The sequence below is a fragment of the Haliotis rubra genome, unplaced genomic scaffold (assembly GCF_003918875.1).
Source record: "Haliotis rubra isolate DU_JTF1 unplaced genomic scaffold, ASM391887v1 Scf557, whole genome shotgun sequence".
Lineage (NCBI taxonomy): Eukaryota > Metazoa > Mollusca > Gastropoda > Lepetellida > Haliotidae > Haliotis > Haliotis rubra.
In genome coordinates this window covers 605,644-624,694 of record NW_025767254.1, presented here as the reverse complement: position 1 = coordinate 624,694, position 19,051 = coordinate 605,644, and the positions used below count along the sequence as shown (strand labels likewise).

Genomic DNA, 19,051 nt, shown 5'->3' with positions numbered 1-19,051 from the left:
CCGTTAGACACCAACCTCACCAATGGAATCGTTAAGTGTTATTGTTGTTTTGGTTTTGAGCGTTGTGCTTTCACACTTGCTAGACATTCCTAAACGATGCGTGATCCGTCATCAGAATTTCATGCAGTGCTTCGGCACCGGATCCCGCAACCTGGTGGGTGGATACCACCCCGCGGTTGTGTGCGTGCGCGGAGCGGTCAAGGGTGGGATTCCCCGTTCAGGATCGACGGCCGAGCCTACCCCGGGTTGAGGTATGTCGAGCTCTCAAATTCTCACATCACTTGCGAAGACATCGTGAGACCACCATTCATCACGATCAACATCCTTCACAGAGATGTGTGTCAATCGGTGAGTGTTTATGATTATTAACGCACCTCGATGTTTATGATTCGATCTTGTCTTAATAGTGGATACATCATATCAGATAATATTAATTATTCACAGACAACGGACTTACCGTCAGCTCCGCAGAGGAAGACCACTTCACCATCTTCATCCCTCCATTAAACACTCACCTCAACCACTCAAACCACTCTTGATTCTTCCCACACTCCATCTGGTTGGTATTGATCGTTTATTATGTGATGGTGATTGTTTATTATTATTATGTGATGTTGTAAGACGATATTCAACCAACCTCGACTGTTGTTTACTCGTATCAATTTCTTAACAGACTCAAACCGAAGGCAAACTGAAGACACCACTGATAAAGAACACACCCACACCACCACTATCAACGAACGGCTCTCAACCACCACCGAAGCACTCATCGACGGTAAATATCGAGTTTATTGAGTTTCCGAATTAAGTTCGTATATAGTGTATATATATATATGATGATATATATATATTATATATGATGATGATGATTTTATGCTTCCAGTTACAAATTCCACCCCAACCGGTGTTATTACTGCTATGTTCACCGCCAGCCGCATCACCGTGTCTATCAACTCCCACTACATCGCAGGAACGGTTACTTCAGCCCTCGATATATCCACCCTCAAACCATCATCATTCAGCTCCTCCAACATCGAAGGAAAGCGTACTGATAAAACGGTTGAGATATATAATGCGCCAGGTACACATACTCCAACAACACCACTCGGAAATGGAGTAAATATGTATAACTTAACTATTGATATGGTTGTGTTAGTGATTTTGTCTTTAATTCTGACTCTGATAGTCTTTGTTATTCATCGTATGAAAAGTATAATCAGCTATATCCATATGAAACAACAATTACCAAACGCGAGCGAGCTACGATCCGGGTTTGATGCATTTACTCACGATCGGGGTTCTTTATCTGATAATATGGAATGGGACGACACCGGGTTTAATGAATCTTACCATATATACGAAGAAGTCCGTGATAATGTTGAAAATACTTCGTTTTCGCAGGAATGATTGTAATCACACAATAAACAGCGCTATGTTACAGACGCAAAATAGTGATGGTCACTTTGTGGTGTTGATGTTTTATTAATCGCGGTCGGCGTAACAACAGCTATATGTTATCAACGCAATTCTACCGTGAGGATGTGTTATGTATGTATAATGAAACCAAAGTCACATCACCCGCTAAACTCAGGAATGGAATTGGATGATATAACTACTACTACTACCGTTTAAAGATAAGAATCGTAATCACCACCATCATCGCTGTATTGTTGGAGTGTTTAATCATACCACCCGTAATAAAAACGAACTTATACCAACATAATTGTCTTACAGGAATCGAGTCGTGGGTGCCGCAGGTTATGGTGGTGCTGGGATTTGGTTGGCTCATCATCGGTATATACTGTGCGTGGGTGTGTCGACACCGTTCCAAGTGTTGTTGGAGTAGACGAAGTTGTTGTCGTTGTAACACCGCAAATAATCTGCACGATATCGAAATTGATATTTTTGAAGTGAGTGGCGCCACAGGGTGCAACCTCGACTCTATACCGTTGATCGAACATCACCATGCTGAATAGGTATCACCACCACTGACGTGTGTGTGTGTCTGAGTGTATGTGTGTGTTTGTGTGTGCACACGTGAGAAGTATAATCACCATTATATACTTCTTCCAGCCCTGTTTGTTTATCTGGAGGACACGGTTCTGTGGATTGTTATGGGGTTTATGCTGTTTGCGAGGGAGAGAATAACCCATTTTGTGCTGGACGGGGTCATTCTACGCTTCCACCAACGCCAACATCAACAGCAACCTCAACAACAGCAACAGCAACCTCAACAACAGCAACAGCAACCTCAACAACAGCAACAACCTCAACAACAGCAACAACATCAACAACAGCAACAACCTCAACAACAGCAACAACCTCAACAACAGCAGCAACCTCAAAAGCAACCACAACTCCAAGAACCCCAACCTCCTCATCTCCGAGAACGTCATCATCAGTTCTATCATCAAGCACCCCCTCAACAACCACAACATCAACTCCCTCTTCAACAACCTCAACAACAACCACAGCGTTTGAGGCGATCCACCAGGTGTAGGAGAGCCCCCAACAGACTTACCTATTGACATTGTTTGTGATTGTCTATTCTTTGTAAATGTGGAGATGATTGGTTTGTAAAATGTGTGTGTGAGATAAATAATCATTGTGCATATTTTTTGTTTTTGTATTGCTTTGAGCCTTGTTTATTTAAACCAGGCGTCTATCGGTTGGGGATGGTAGTCAACACCACATCAACTTCTCACATAAATTCAACCACTTTAAGATGGGGGGTAACATCGCATCACGTGATTACTGAACTTCGAATAATAAGACTTGGTTATGTGATCTTTTGATGTGGTGTTGACTTGCCTCCCACCGCGTGATGAACAGAGTGGTTCAAATAACAACAAACTATTATGTAAAGTTGAGTCTTTATATAATATAATACACTTTCACACGCATACATACACAAACACAAACACACACGCACACAGAAGAATCTAAAGGTGCGTTCACACGTTGCAACTAGTTGTATAAAACTTGTGGCATGCAACAAATTTCACAGTGTGAACAGGGGAGTTGGACAGATTTTTGTTGCATGCAACAAGTTGCAAGCGAGTTGCAAGGAATAGAACTTGCTCTATTTCCATGCGACAAGTTGTACGGTTCTGGCCAATCAGATCGCGTTTCGTAGTCACGTGATATTTACGCAGACATCAAACATGGCGATACCACAACAACGGACGACACAACAACGCCGGAAAAATGTTAAAGAAAAAATTGACCTCAGCAACCATGACATTGAAAGGTTTATTTCATACTACCATTCCCACGAGTGTCTTTGGAATGTGTGTAGTTCGTTTTATTCAAAACGTGAACACAGACAGGCCGCCTACGTTTCCATTTCGAACTGATGAACGGTGTTATGACAGGTGAGTGACAGAAATATATTCGACGTGCTTCTATTTGATAAAGTAATCTTACTCCTTTGCTTAACAAATTTAGTATGACTTTACCTAAATTTGGTCATGAAGTATCGCCCACATTATCATCGAAGGCGAACCAGAGTCACGATCCATAATCTCGATCATTCATCTGAAGTTCGGATAGACGAGGTCTGGCTGTACAACCAAAACACAAACATTGAACCACAGCCTGCTATCAGTACAAATTTAGGCAATTTAGAAGCATTGTTGATGGTTTTTTGGTAAATACAACATATGTACAATATGAAAAGATCCATTTATAAAGGTTTCATTTTATTATAATAACGCAACATTTTACCGAAAACATTGACCGAGTATCTGTCAGTTTACGTGGTTCTCATAGAATGACCTATATTTGGTGAGGCTTTCAACCGGGGATAATTAGTTGGTCTTGAATATTTACATTAAATGTTTATTCTAAATTTATTTCTTGTTCATGTTTAATCATGTTAAGTAAATTGGTTTTAAATATGAACATAAGATAACTGGACATTCTTCTGACTGTTTTCAACCAATGATGACGTTTAGGCCTATAAATTTTCTATAAAAGACGTTTTCCTATTAAACTTAACTATTTTTGAGTATTAACATGATGTATGGCTCCAAACCCCCACCCCCACCCCAAAAAGTGAGACAAATCTGAATTTTAATCAACGATGAAAGCGCCTCACTCTTTTGGGCAAAAACTATACATGTATTATTTTAAAGTTTAACATTTTAGTGATATTTTTTATCAGTAGTAGTTGAGCATTACAGCAATATTCATTGGAACATCTACAGTATTTTACATTATCATGATTATTGGAGATCTGTCAGCATGGTCAGGGTAAAAAGTGAAAATATGCATATTTTTTAGGTTACACAAATGTTTGCATTAAAGTATACATTTATCATGATTATATGTCAAATGAAAATATTTTAATTTCATTTTTTCATTATAGCGGATCAGGTCCCAGTTAAGATTTCTGCTCTGCGGACCTACTATTGCAAGGAACTAAGGAAGGAAACCCTCTCCCGGAAAAGTGGGGCTGGTCGAGATGATATCTATGAGTCTACCACCTGGGAATGGTTTAAGCTGTTGGATCCTTTTCTTAGAAGCCAGGTTCATCAAAAAAAAACTTTAAGTAACTTGGTTAGTATTGTGAGAATGTAAACTTTTAATAAACCTTGTACATCCATTGGTATGGATAGATATATATTGCAAAATTTTATTAATTACATAAAACAACTTACGGTTGGCATTGACATAAGCTGAACATGAATAATTCAATAATTAGTGCCATTTTACTGTATTGGAATTGGAAAATAGCTGCAGGTATGGCTGAAAATAGCTTGTTCCATATGAACACTTCATTTGACTTCATGCATAGAATCAGACAATGTGATCCCACTGCCAATCAACTTGGCCATTAGAACAGAAATAATCTGCAAATTCTTCCCTAATCTGCCTTGCATTATCGGCACTCCTGTTGCCACCCTGTTGAAGTAGTGATTGGGGCCTGCTTCCATTATCCAGTGGAAAAACTTCTGTTTCTGTGTATTTTTTGTCTTTTGTTGTACACAGAAAGTTGTGTAGAGCAATACATGCAAGAACAACCTTTGTACATGTCTCTCAGCTGTTAATGATAAGCTCCTTTGAAATACTCCAAAGCGGTTGGTCAGTATACCAAAAGCATTTTCTGATACACGTCTGGCTCTGGAAAGTCTGTAACTGAATACTTTCCTTTCCATAACTAAGTCCCGGTGGGGATATGGCTTCATGATGTTATCTTTTTAGTGGAAAGGCATCGTCCCCAACAATCACATAGGGAGTATCAAGACATCTTCCAGGCAATGGCTTTGGACCTGGAATTTTCAAGGAGTTACTGTTCAGTGCCTGATACAGTGATGAATTGGCAAATATACCTGCATCACATGACCTACCATTTGCACCAACATCTACATACACAAATCTGTAGTTAGAATCAACAAGAGCTAGGAGTACAATGCTAAAAAGGTTTTTATAGTTGTAGTAGAGTGATCCTGATTTGGCAGGTGATTTTATAGATATATGCTTTCCATCCAAAGCACCAATACAGTGTGGAAACTGCCACTTCTCCTCAAATCCCTCTGCGACTTGCAGCCATTCTTCTTCTGACTGTGGCACCTGAAATCAATTTGAGATATTTTAAAAATATATTTTTCGAAATAATACCATATACTTACAATACCAACTTTATCTGACAGGAAACCAACACACTGTCAACTGAGCAGGATGGACCCAGTCAAGTGGAACAAGTGGCTCAAGAGGAGGAAAATGTGGAACCAGACAATGTGCAGGCTGAAACCATGGATTGTACTCCACCACCCCCATCTAAAAGAAAGCGACAGGACAGTGTTCCCCTCCAAGTTTTGGCTATTCTTAAGTCAATTGAAAACAGAAGATCACAAAGTGAAAATAATGGCGAACTATGTTTTGCCAAATATTTGGCATCAGAGATTGCCCGAGTTTCCAATCTAAGTAAAAGGAATGAATTGAAAATTAAAGTTCAACAACTTATTTTTGAATATCAAAATGAAGAATAAGATTTTATATGTATTATGCACATGCCATCTGTCCTTAATGATGACTCATTAAGATAATTATATGAAGCTCTTGACTTGAAATCCTAATATATGCAAAGAATATGTATTTCAGGTCAGCTGCAAAGCTTTTTCCCAAGACATTTGTCAGCCAGTTTAAATAATAAATCATAATTCATGTTATTAAGGCTTTTCTGTTGTACTTCAGTGTGAGTGGTGTTCAAATATCACTGGGAGGTGTGTTAGCTTTGTTACAGTAATTTATGTAGATTTTTTACACCAAGTGAAACAAACCGATTCATTACAAAGCCCTACAGGTGAAAAAATTATCTTATATAATATTATGTTTACACAAGAGTGCTTTGAGCTGATGAGTATGAATATTATTATTTCGATAAATCACATGGGATTTATTCCTTTTCCTCATAATGCTTGGACATCTGAAAAAAAGTCATGAAGTCATAATAACTTTTACACAGAACTACAGAAGTTAAACCTATAAGTAAATACAAATTGTGTTTCATTACAGCTTATTGATTTATTTAGTCATCGTTTAAACTTGGGGAAAAAATATCAAGAATTCAAGTGTTGACATGCACCTCACCTTCAGAAAGTCCTTCTTGAGAGTTTCATAAATTGCCACACACACTTGAGGGACGAAATTGCAAATTGTGTTCTTTGGTACCCGATACAAGAATTCTAGAGACTTGTAACTGTCACCTAAATAAAAAAAACACACAGATGATTCATTCTGAATAATCAAAAAGTTATTGAGCGTATACATGTGGCACACCTTCGGGAGCCTCATTCAACTCTTTACAGGGTTAGGGACAGCGGCTTTGCACTGAAGCATTTGGTGCTAACGCAGTCAGGAGTGGTTGGTTTATTTATAGATTGTCACGCTTATTGATAAACACAAAACAGCTGATCGACAAACAGTAGGTGATCTGTGAGATACATTAACTATAATTCATGAAATTATGACTGTTCATAGCCCTACCTGTGGCCAAATATCGAAGTGTGATGGCGAGTTTTTCTCCAGGGGGTATAGAATCACGCATGGGTGTATCAGCTTTGGTTATCATAGGTGACACTCTGCCCAGCAGTTGATCAAAACTCTCTCTGTCCATGCGTAAGAAATTGACAAAACTTTTTGTGTCCTCAGCTTCAAGTTCCCTCATTAAAGCTTTATAAGCTCCTAGATCACTTCTTCTTGCAATCCAGGGACGGACCCAGCACGAACGGTCGGCTTTGCCATGGTTAAAATCAACGAGCATTGCGACAACCGCCGCTTCCAGTACATCGTCATCACTATCGCTGTTGTATAGGGACGCCATGACCGTATGCTAGTTTCTACAGTGCGTTGCTAAGCAACATGTAAAACGAGATCTCACGATACCGAAAATTGTATACAACTTGGCCTGTGTGTGAACGCAACTCAAGACGTGCAACTTGTTGTATGCAACGTGTTGTAACAAACTAGTTGCAACGTGTGAACGCACCTTAAATCGAGCTTTCTTCTTCATCGCTCGAAACGATCACTTGCCGAGATCCATCCCTGCAATAGAATTAGAATATCGAGAATGCACACTTAAGTATCAGTTGACGGATTAAAAATAGGATTGTAAACTTCAATCAACACCACCTCGCATTACACCACGGTGTTGTTAGTGCTGAAGGAAATTGTCACACAGAACGGAGAACCGGAGTGTACATATATTGATTACAATACACGGTCACTGCGACTTACACTAAAGTTCATAACATCAACGCTAGAATAATATGTGATTACTACACCAACACAGCAATACGTAATAACTATACACAGTTACTACAACTACGTGTCATATGAACTCTTCAACCTCTAACCTCCGAGAACTAGTTAAAGAACTCTTTGTATAGTTTTTCTAGGTCTGTCTCGCGGGATATGTACACCGAGCTTGACCCGTTTGAATTCCGAAATCTGTCCAGAAAAGTGTAATAATTTTTCTGTAGTGTTTCTTGATATGCTTCAAACACGGATGAGTGGCTTTCTTCCTCTTCTCTGCCTCGAGCGTTTTTACGCTGTGTGCATAAAGATATCTCTGTGTCAATAAAAAATATGTACCGACACTTCCACTCCTTCAACGTTTCCGTGACAAGTAGTTGACAGAGCGCTCTTGGAGAATTATCATGTGCATAGAGATATAATACTCCGTCAGCATCGCACACAAAGCGGTGTTTATCACACCTACAACTTCCCACTAACCGGTTATGACGCCAAATCTACTGAGTTTTCCTCCCACCTCAACTATATATTTTCAAACGAACAACGATCTTTCAAGGTGAATGTGGCGTTTGGCATCATTTTGTCAAACATTGAAACCGGAGAATATAGATACTTCATCGCCTATAGAAATAACCAACTTTTTGAAAGACTGCAAGCTGTTAATGATTTCAGATCACTGCGCAGAGTAGTGAAAAAGATCAAGCGGAAAAGCGTTGATGATCACGTGCTGTCGCAGAGACCCAACAGCAAATGGATGCCGGTATTTGTGACTAATGTTGTATATTCTGTGTATTTGACGTCCTACTTTTTAGGGAAGAACGATCGGACTATTCCCTCGTGGTTATGGAAAAGAAATGTGTGTTATTGACAAGACAACGACACGATAAGTCTTTGTGCGCGTTTCGTTGTTTAGCTACCCCTTTAAAATTTGCAAAGAAGAAAGGATTACCCTCCGATATTAACCACGAAAAGAGGACTTTACAACTTTTTCGCAAGTGGACTTGAAATGTTAAAAAGAACAAAATTTACAAATCACCGAAAGACTTTCCTGGGCTTAAAGTTCCCGATGATGTGGCGGCGTTTGAGAGAGTGTTCAACGTTCGCGTGAATGTGTTCGCCTTAGAGGATTTTGGCTATTCGTGCACTCCATTATATTTGTCAACAAGAGAAACTCACACACCGGGTGTTACGGATTTAAACATGAATTGTTATGACGGTCACCTGTCCTACATAACAAACCTCAACACATACGCACGTCGTTATATGTGCAGACATTGTGATGCTTGTTTCAAGAGTTCTTCCGCCGCTCGACGACACTAAAAAAACCCGTGTTCAAAACGAACTCGTTTGAAATTACCAGGTGGTTATATGAAATCAAAGCAAACGGTTTTTTAACAGGTGCGGGATATGTGTGACATCAATATTCCTGAGGAAATTAGGTGTTACGATTTCTTCATCATGTTTGACATGGAAGCATTGTAACACCTTGTGGACACAAAAAACATCACCCGATATCGGTTAGTGTTTGTAGCAATGTTCCGGGTTATACAGAACCACGGTGTATGGTGTGTGCGGATATGCAGACTTTACTGAGTGATATGGTTGGTTACATGTCTCAGATAGCTGACGATTCTCGAAAACGAACGTAACACAAACTGCGCTCTGTTCTCGAGGAGCTTAACACCCGGATTTAAGACCTCGAACATTGAGCGGGAAGTGTTGAAACATCCGACCGCGTTAACATCGAACCACCCTCGAAGGCAATGTTAGATCGCCTGTCAAAACACAACGTTTACCACAAGCTACTGCAAAAAAGTAAGGGAGTCTGATGATATTAACCCCGAATACAATCAGTGGGAACAGCTGGAAGAAGAAGATGTGCGGGTGTCACCTACAACACCTCTCAGCAGAGGTGAATGGACAGAGGCGGATCAATTACACCTCAAACAATTGATTCAACTCTGCGAATCCGTATATTGCTACTGTCGACAGGTTCCAGTTTTGGGATTTAACTCATCTAACTACGACTTAAATCTCGTTAAATCCTACCTAGCACGTACCCTCGGGTTGGTTGGTACTCAATCCAACAACTTCATGGTCAAGCGAAACAACCAATACATCTGCATAACAACCGAAAAGTTTAGAATATTGGACCTTTCACAATATCTTCCACACGGAACTAGTTACGAAAACTTTTTGAAAACTATGAAAATCCGAAAGAGTAAAGGCTTCTTTCCCTACAACATTCTGGACGATGTTAAACAACTGGACGAACCTGGGCTTCCACCCGTCGACGCTTTCTGGTCGGACCTAAAAAAGACCAATACCTTATCGGATCCAAACAGAGGGGCTTACGACAAACTCCGACGAGAACAACCAACCAATAGCGAGGTGGATATACTCGCAACGCTGAAACTCGAACGAGTTCCTAACACGATTGAAGAAAATTATGCATACCTGCAGAAGGTCTGGAAAGAAAACAAAATGGAAACGTTAAAGGACTCGTTAGTGTGGTACAACAATATGGATGTCCAACCAGGTGTGGAGGCCATCTCTCGCCTCAAGGAGTTTTATTGGAAAGAAATAGGGGTAGATATTTTCAGTGAAGCCATCTCCATACCCGGTGTTGCTTGAAAACTTTTGTTCAAAACAGCCAAGGATTCTGGGTTGGGATTCGCTCTGTTCAATGAAAAGGACAGTGACTTACATGAGACTGTTAAGGAAAATATTTGCGGAGGTCCGTCTTTATTATTCACACGCTTCCATCGAATCGGTGAAACCTACTTGCGGGGTAATCCAAACAAGTGTTGTGGTAATCTCATCGGATTAGACAGCAACGCATTATACCTCTTCTGTTTAGGACAGGAGTTGCCAGTGGGGCGTTATATACGCTGGCTTCCCGCGAAAAACGGGGCGTTCACTCCAACAAAATGGTGTGAAAGATATACAGCTTCGTATGATTGGTTAGACTGGGTATCATACACCAAGAATATACAAATATCGCACAAGATGAACACTGGTTGTGAAAAACGCGTTGGGCCTTACTTGGTAGATTGATACGATCCAAACACGAAGACCTGTTTCGAATATTACGGGTGTTACTGGCATGGATGTGCAAAACCGGGTTGTTCGGTGTTTAAGCGAAATCGTTGTTCAACCTCAACACCAACGCAGCGATTGGAAAGAACTATATCACCAGAAAAGTACATCAGGGCAAGTGGTTACAACCTCGTTTCTGTGTGGGAATGTTACTTTTTTCGTATGCAAAAAGACAATCCAAATTTTTGGAATTTTTATAAATAAACAGCACCAGTTCTACATAGAGCATTGCAACAAATCCCCCATCAGCGCGGAATCATTATTGAAAAGTGTGGTTAATGGTGAATTTTTTGGGATGGTTGAGGTGGACATTCACGTCCCTCAACATCTTTATGAACACTTTTGAGAGATGTCTCTTTTGTTTGTCACGTGTAAAGTTCCACATTCCTCGATTGGTGAACACATGCAAAAAATATGTTTCGAAAAACTCCCTTTCCAAGAAGGATCGAGTTTTATTGGTTGGTGGGATGACGGCTCGTAAAGTGTTGTTAGCAACACCGTTGCTGAGGTGGTACATAAGACACTGTCTTACAGTCACAAAGGTTCGACAAGCGGTTGAATACGGGAGAAAGACGTGTTTCAAACCCTTCACGGACAAGGTGACCCACGCCCGGAGAATGGGAGACAACGACCCAGACCTGGCTTTGCTCGGGGAATGTTTTAAACTGATCGGCAATTCCGGATACGGAGGAATTCTGTTAGACAAATCAAAGTACCGAGAATGCGTCTACGTCGGGGGTGATGATGACGCTAGGTTGAACATAAATAACACACGTTTTATCTCGTTGTGTCAGTTAAATGATGAGGATTTCGAGGTCACTCGCACCAAAAAAACAATCACCTTAGACCTTCCGATTTTTTTAGGATTTATATTCTGCAGTATGCCAAGCAACGAATGTTGGAGTTTTACTACGACTTCCTCAAAGGTTTCGTGAGTAGAGCTGATTTTGAACTTTTGCAGATGGATACGGATTCTTTATACTTCGCGATTCACGGATCGTGGTTGAGCGATGTCGTAAAACCCGAAAACAGGAACGAGTATCAGCACATGATTGGTGGATTTTGCAATCAGGATGACATAGCAGCGGACGCTGTCATTCACTTTCTCCCGAGAGCGGGTTGGGAATCCTACGTAAAAGCGAGAGACAAAGAGAACTCCCGGATTGTTTAAACTGGGATCACAAAGGGTGTCAAATGATATCCCTTAATTCCAAGACATACGTTTTACAACAAGACAGTTCCGGCCAAAGCGTTAAAATAAGTTCAAAGGGACTGAGGAAACGCAACATTAGAAATCCTGTGGAAACGTATAAAGCTGTTCTCAGAGACCAACGAAGTCCTGGATCGGAAAACATCGGTTTCAGAGCAAAAGACAATACCGTGTTCACATACACACAACGACGCATGGGACTTTCCTACTTTTACTGTAAACGAGAGGTGAGAAAGGATGGAATATCCACCCGCCCTCTGAAACTGGTATTAAAACCCGCCAGTCGGAGGTGAGCGGGGGTATAATTGTATTATCACCAAACCTCCTCAACTGTGTTGTTTAATAATGATTCTATGATAAAGTCCTTAGGGTGTGTTGTTGATTATAATACTGAGTATTGAAGTGTGGGTGTGTAGTAATAAACACCAATCATATTTATAATATAACCGAGGAAACTGGTGTGTAAAATGTATTGGGATGTATGTTGTTTTATATGTTGTATATTATCTAATCAGAGAGATTGTAAACCATTGCATAATAAATACTGAATTGCTCTCTTTTGGTACAGTTTCTTTCACCAGTGTGTTATTATTGAGAGAGAGAGATAAACTAGTTATGCGGTGGCGTTGATGATGGTATGATCATGCGCACCACACCCGGAGCGGCCGAAAGGCCTTCCATCCCATTTTTCCGTGATCGGGAGGGTAGAATAAATCTTCAGCTTGTAAGAGGGTCAGACTCGATGAGACATGTCGTCTGTTCCCAATAGCTGGAATAATGCTGAGTGCGGTGTAAACTAACTCACTCACTCCAATCCGTTTGTGGATACTATTTCTCCCGACGTGAAGGATGACGCACTCACATGAACATTTTAAGAGATTTATTATGAACCCGTATACATTATAGTGTAGCATGCATAATACAGTTGGAAGTCACACCATCACGGCGGTATCAAATACACAGTTACTGCTACTACAGAGCGATGCGGTATACATATGATGGTTAGCACACATCAAACAGCTAGAATATACCTTATAATGAATGTGAATATACCTTATAATATATGGTTACTAAACATATACCTTATAGTATGTATGATTACTACACCAACACAGCGGTATGAAATAACTATACATGGTTTAACTACAACTATACATGGTGAATACAAGATAGAATACGGCTTATAATTATACTAAATATACTAAACACAGCAGTATTGTTATTACTACACCAACATGGCAATACGAAATAACTATACACAGCTACTACAGCTATACACGGTGAATACAAACCCTCGTATACACCCATATCGCGTTCACAACACCAACTGTTAATATAGAGAGGACAATCCGTGACTTACACAGTTCACTACACCGAACCAGTACTATGATATTCATCTACACGCCAAATCAGCAGCGAAGCGGAATTTTTGCCCCGTTGTGAATCAGCGATCCTCGTTGGGGGGTCAGTAGTGAAGCCAGCATTGTAGAACAGTGTGAGGGGTGTATCTTCGCTTCTTTCTTCGTCTCGTAGATATGGTGCTGTGTTTGTCAGCGGGGTGTGGGTTCGCACAACCCCTGTGGAGTGGATTTTCGTTATTATCATTATAACCTCGATCACCGAGGATGGTGGTGTTTTCCTCTTCTCTTTCTTCTTCTGTTATATCTGGATTGAGGTGGTTATTTTTACCATCCGCAAAAGAACCCGGTTGGGGAGCGTTAGTTTTAGCGGTTTTATTCAATAACTGTTCGTATTTTCTCTTGGGAATAAGTACCAGTTCTTCGGCTCCTGGTGAAGTCATTTTAACACGGTGAATTAATTCCCGTCTGTGGTAACCAACTTTCCGACTCTTCACCTGTTACTTCTTCCGTATCGCTTCCCTCTTCGTCAGAACAGTTAATAAACAAGTGGTCGTCGAGTAAAGAATTGATAAACGGTATCAAGTTCCTGATGTGTAGAAGGAGTTTTCTGGTGACCGGTCGACTCACCGACTTGTCCACAATCCGGCGTAAATAAGTTTTCTTCTTTCGTAGTTGAGTTTTATGAGCTTCTGATATGGGAACGTTCCCCGTCAGAATGTTCAAACAAATCTCACACAACGCATCCATCTGCTGATTGGTCATAGTTTGTAACAGTAATTTCCTTTGAATGTCGGAATGGGTGTGTGCAAGCAGTTGGAGGAAGGCCTCGGAGTTAGGAAACAGGTGGTGAATGTTGGGGTCGTCCATTATTATTCAGGTGCGTGTACCGTCAACACCTCACCCGGGAATATGTTGGTTCTAAACTCATAGGCTTTGCTACCTCGCGGGAATAGATCTATCAACAAATAACCGTATGGTTGATAATCCTTTGCCTTTTCATAAGCATCGAGAAAGAATGGAACTTTCCCGGGTAGAATCTGCCGACCAATCGGTGCGACTTGAGATGTGTCTCTCCTGTTTTTAAAGAGAACTATAAAGTGGGAATTCAGCGAAATAGTTCTAGCATAGTTTCTATAAGACGTCGATGGGAATAGAGTTTGACTGATTATACACACCGTTATTGTTAAGTGATGACTCATTGTTGTGAAGAGTTTACACATGCTTGAGCTGCGAGACACCTCATCTATGAGGTCGTCGATTACAAGCAGTTTGTGATCACCGGGATCCTCGCTCCATTCAATAATTTCCTCTTCCCGTGGTAAGCCTTTGTGAAAGTCAACCCACAACAATCAGGGGTTATGGGGAGCAAAGGTTGATTCGATGGCGTCATACAACCGCTGCCACATGGAATAACAGTACATAACCTTCTTTATCTTTTTATCGAACATAGTCTTGCTGTGGATAATAAGTCTTTTCGTAAACGAACTTTTCCCGGACTGGGTTGCTCCGCTAATAAAAATAGTGGACGGAGACGGGATCGGGAGCGTGGGTGTCACCTCATCGGAGTCTTCCATTTCCTCATCCCTCAACATCTCCAAATAGGGAATGTGGTTGTTGAACGCGTCTGGGTGCTGTTAAGATGACAAACTAACACAACGGGGATAACGTTTCATTATATACCCGTAAACATAATGGTCGTTATCAATATAATTAATTCTTGAAAAACGATTGAGGATTTGTCTCAAACTCCATCCCCTCAACTGGAACAGCAGATAATACACAACAAATTGTCCACACGTTCTTCCCTCTTGACTTTGCACACGGACGTGACTCCAATTTAACCCTCGGTGATGGAGAGGATAACGGTTGGGTGATTTATTGTGTATTTGATCCACAAAGTCGTCCACTTCTTTCACATTCCTTGCTAATCCGTCATCGAATCCCAAACTGTCAAAAATCTCAATCGTTCTCATATCTACGCATATAGCAAACCAGTGTTGACCGGGTTTGTGTGACTTTTCAGTATTAACTATAATCGCTGTTGGACACTGTGCTGAATCCCTCATCCGTTTTGCAAGGTGTTTTGACAGATGATTCGCGGCGAATACTCCGAACACGCGGTGTCGCAGCACGGGATCACAGTTTATTACACATTCCAGCTGATGAGAGTTCATTGCTTCTTACACTAACCAATAATGTTTCTACTTTTCTCTATTTGAAAAATGTCATCAAATTCTGCGTAGACCACGCATGATACTGTCTCTGGGAGCGGAGTTGCGCACTGTGCTTCGAGTCTGAGAGTTCCACGCTTTTGAAGACGTAAATATGTTCCGTCGTTGTGTCCAAACACTGGATCCAATGAGAAGACATACAGAGCATATCCAGCGACGAACTCGTCTCGGGTTATGTCAACAGTGGTGAGAGTTTCAATGTTGTTAATGGTTGACCAACACCCTGACGAACGAAAAAGTTGACATACGCGGGGATGATGGTTTGTCCTGTGGCTTCTCCAAAATGTAATTTCATAGGTCCGGACTCTCCAACACTCGTTCCATCACAAAAGAGCACGATTTGTGCCAGATCCCAATTAGCGAAGTTATAAGGATTCTTGTGGAAGTCACCCATCCCAGTGGCTTTAGCGGATACGAACCCAACTACTACTTTATTTGGGCGAATGCCTTGAAATATGTTACCCCAAGCGATGCTGGTTTGTCCTTTAACAATGGAGAACATTTTCACTTCTGTTCTGCGGATTGGGTACTTGGCTGGGGTGGTTGATAGCACCTCATTATGACCCCATATCACGCCGGGATTCACACAAACTTTCATGACTTTTAGCACTATGTCCTCGATTTGCACCACGTAAGCTGTGTCTGTTTTGGTAGCCATCAGCATGAATTGAGGGTTGGAGCGATACAGTTTTACTTGCACATCAACTTGGTTCAGTATATAACGCTTCATTTGAAACAGATCGTGCATCAAAGGAGACTCGAGATCGAAAGTCTTACTCCCCGATGTAAACTCATTCCTGTTGAACATACCGGTGTTGGTTCCATTTGGGTCGGTTATCTCTAATTCTCCGGCGGTGTCTTTGAAAAACAGTTGACCCCGCATCTTCGTCTTATTATCGATTAAATAAGTATTTAAAAGTGTTTGAATCATAGCCTTGTAGGGATAGTGATTGGTTGTTGAGTTAATGAGTCGACCCTGCAACCACACATCCACTTGTGAGAAAAGAGAATGGAGGAACAAATTAACCGTGGGCGACTGTTCGTCGGAAGCTAGGTGTGAATTGTCCGCGTGAGTTATTTTGCACTTGACATACAAAGACGAGCGTCTAAGGTCAATGTATTCAAGTCCAGTTTGACGCTGCTGATGTGGATTCGATGGGAGCTGTCGTTCCGGATAACGGTGACACAGGACGACAGTCTTGAAGATAGGTTCTTTCCACAGCAGTTTGAGTTGGGGGTAAGTTATACAATGACAGTTCTGGTGGTTGTGATTCTGTAAAAACTTAGAATCGTTAATTAAAGCCGACATGATGTTTAACCAAAAATATCCTCTATTGTCCTCTTCTTCTTTATACGCGGATATGATCTTTTTGAGCTTTTCTTCCTTTTGGAAATCTTCACCCTGGGTTGGACACGCTTATCGGTACTTGATCTTTTCCGAGCAACAGATCTCCTCGAACTGTGAGCTGTCTTTGTTCATCTGTGTTTTTTATTCCCACGCTTCATCGCCGACTTCTCAAAAGCGGTTCTTGAAACCGAGTCAGGGTTCCGCCTTATCTCAGTTTTGCTTGGTCTACAACCTGTTCGCTGGGACTCACTATTCTTATATCGTTTTGCGGTATGGCGTGTTCACCCTCGGTCGGCGAGTGTGTGATGGCTGATGGTGGCGGGGGAAGTAGGTTACGTACTGGGTAGCTGTGGTCTAGAGTGATCATACTTGAACCGGGCTTAAGGTTAAATGTACTAACTTGGTACTGTTGATTATGTTCGGTTGCGTTGGTGTGGTGAAATGAGTCAGTAGCGATGTGCTTTCCTTTTGCAACATCCGCATAGTATTTCCGCCATAGAGATATATTTGGGATATACAACCCCTCATCCGTTTCGTCTTTCCGGGAATTAGGTCGATTGCTTATGAGGTGATGATGTATGGTATTGTTTCCTAAATCAAAAACGGATATCGCCTACGTTGAAGCGTTAGTGAAGACACATCAGTTAAGAATGTGGCTGGTTCGTTATGGGCGTCAGTTATATACACATCGATTTGATGAATCGTGTCGTAAACGAGGCGAACGTCTATGTTGTATGGTTCTTGAATTTTAATGTTCCATGTTAAAAATGCCGAGCCTGAAGTTGACTTTACCCGTCGCAGGAGAGGTCGTCGTTCACCGTCTACGATTATGGGTTCACACACAGAACAGTTTATGTAAAGCATATCATCTGTAACTTTCTACTTTTTTCCTCCTCTGCTTCGTTTGGCATAAAATTCACGAAGAACGATTGTCCAATGACCTTCCAACCGGAGCGGTTGATGTAAATACAGAGAAAACTTGTGCGGTTGGTTGTCTGGGAAATATAATAAACTATTATCACTATGAGCAACAATCCATTCATCTTTCATCGTTAATGCTTAGGTGGGAGGTTGGATTATTCCACGTGTCTTGATTATGTTATCTCAATTCGATTGTCTATCCACGAATTAAACTTTTGGGAAAACCAGACCCTTAGCGAGGGGCTTGTTTGATCCTCCCTTACGGTTTATCACCCTTCACAGTTCTATACTTCAGAATTCTCTCTATACGCCAGTCCACTACGTCCGGATCTTTGTGAAATTTGTTCATTTCAGATTGATAGAATACACCTGTAATGGGTTCTGATTGTAAATCTTCGACTTTGTATATAGGGATGCCGTCTCTACGTTCGCGGTGGGTGACTCTAAAAACTTCCTGTGTCCATTTCTTTTCGGCCTCCTTTTCAAACGTCCTCTTGTTCGTCGAAAGTCGTACGAGGTCACCTATTTTAAACGCAAAAGGTTTGGGGTGATGATGTGAAGATGGTGTTGTTAATTCGCTTTTCGCACGCGGTGTGTTGTCATAAATATCTCGGCTTCGTTCTTGTGATTAACTTCTGCCGATGCCCTTCCCTTCAGCGAGGTGTGAGGGCGGTGGTTATAGTTATATACCATGTCTTGTAAAATGTCCACATAACGATAAGTTCTCTTATCGTAAAAATACCTAAAAGCATGGTTCTCAGCGTTAGTATGAAACGCTTCGGCGTAATAAGCTTTAATATCATTATTCTGTGTTACAAAATGTTTCAGGTGATATTGACTATAGACTCATTTCACCTCATTATTTCGGAATTCTGTACCTTTGTCTGTTGAGATGTGAATGGAACCTTCCTCATAGATTGAAATATAGTCTTCATTGCTGATGCTATGGTATCCGACCTCTTGTTCTTAACAGGGTTGATCCAAACGAATCTTGAAAAACAGTCGATAGCGATAAGCAGGTATTTTCTGCGCCGTCATTGGCGTCGGCTATGTTTGAAACATCAATCAGATGGAAGCCGGCGGACGTTGACACCACCAACGATAACCGGTTTCTCTTGAATCT

The 19,051-nt window shown here is 41.1% G+C and overlaps 3 protein-coding genes and 1 long non-coding RNA gene across 5 annotated transcripts in view; 3 read left to right on the top strand and 1 right to left on the bottom strand.

Annotated features, from left to right (window-relative positions):
- LOC124253871 (deoxynucleoside triphosphate triphosphohydrolase SAMHD1-like) overlaps nucleotides 1-19,051 on the top strand; it is a 271,358-nt gene that overhangs the window by 58,178 nt on the left and 194,129 nt on the right. The window lies entirely within an intron of this gene.
- LOC124253876 lies at nucleotides 680-2,612 on the top strand. Its single transcript, XR_006892316.1, has 2 exons — nucleotides 680-775; nucleotides 1,735-2,612. It is a non-coding gene; the product is annotated as an uncharacterized LOC124253876 (long non-coding RNA).
- Nucleotides 3,355-6,173, top strand: LOC124253872. Its single transcript, XM_046687730.1, has 3 exons — nucleotides 3,355-3,374; nucleotides 4,370-4,560; nucleotides 5,655-6,173. The coding sequence occupies exons 1-3, from the start codon at nucleotides 3,356-3,358 to the stop codon at nucleotides 5,991-5,993; spliced, it is 549 nt and encodes a 182-aa protein (XP_046543686.1). The 5' UTR covers nucleotide 3,355; the 3' UTR covers nucleotides 5,994-6,173.
- Nucleotides 5,206-7,512, bottom strand: LOC124253873. Of its 2 annotated transcripts, XM_046687731.1 has the most exons (3): nucleotides 6,991-7,512; nucleotides 6,595-6,710; nucleotides 6,300-6,430 (listed from the first exon to the last, which is right to left on the bottom strand). In XM_046687731.1, exons 1-3 carry the CDS (start codon nucleotides 7,325-7,327, stop codon nucleotides 6,401-6,403), a joined length of 483 nt encoding a protein of 160 aa, XP_046543687.1. In that variant the 5' UTR covers nucleotides 7,328-7,512; the 3' UTR covers nucleotides 6,300-6,400. The 2 variants fall into 2 exon arrangements, 1 of the variants encoding a protein (XP_046543687.1); XR_006892314.1 differs by lacking the exon at nucleotides 6,300-6,430 and adding an exon at nucleotides 5,206-5,574 and having other exon boundaries at nucleotides 6,595-7,512.

What these genes read in the sequence shown, in the direction of transcription:
- LOC124253872 (XM_046687730.1), top strand. An exon ending in AAAAAACTTTAAGTAACTTG is followed by an intron (nt 4,561 to 5,654) that starts GTTAGTATTGTG and finishes TTTATCTGACAG; the next exon opens with GAAACCAACACACTGTCAAC.
- LOC124253873 (XM_046687731.1), bottom strand. Translation starts at nt 7,327, where the DNA reads ATGGCGTCCCTATACAACAGCGATAGTGATGACGATGTACTGGAAGCG. An exon ending in ACTTCGATATTTGGCCACAG is followed by an intron (nt 6,711 to 6,990) that starts GTAGGGCTATGA and finishes TTTTTTATTTAG; the next exon opens with GTGACAGTTACAAGTCTCTA. An exon ending in TCAAGAAGGACTTTCTGAAG is followed by an intron (nt 6,431 to 6,594) that starts GTGAGGTGCATG and finishes ACTTTTTTTCAG; the next exon opens with ATGTCCAAGCATTATGAGGA.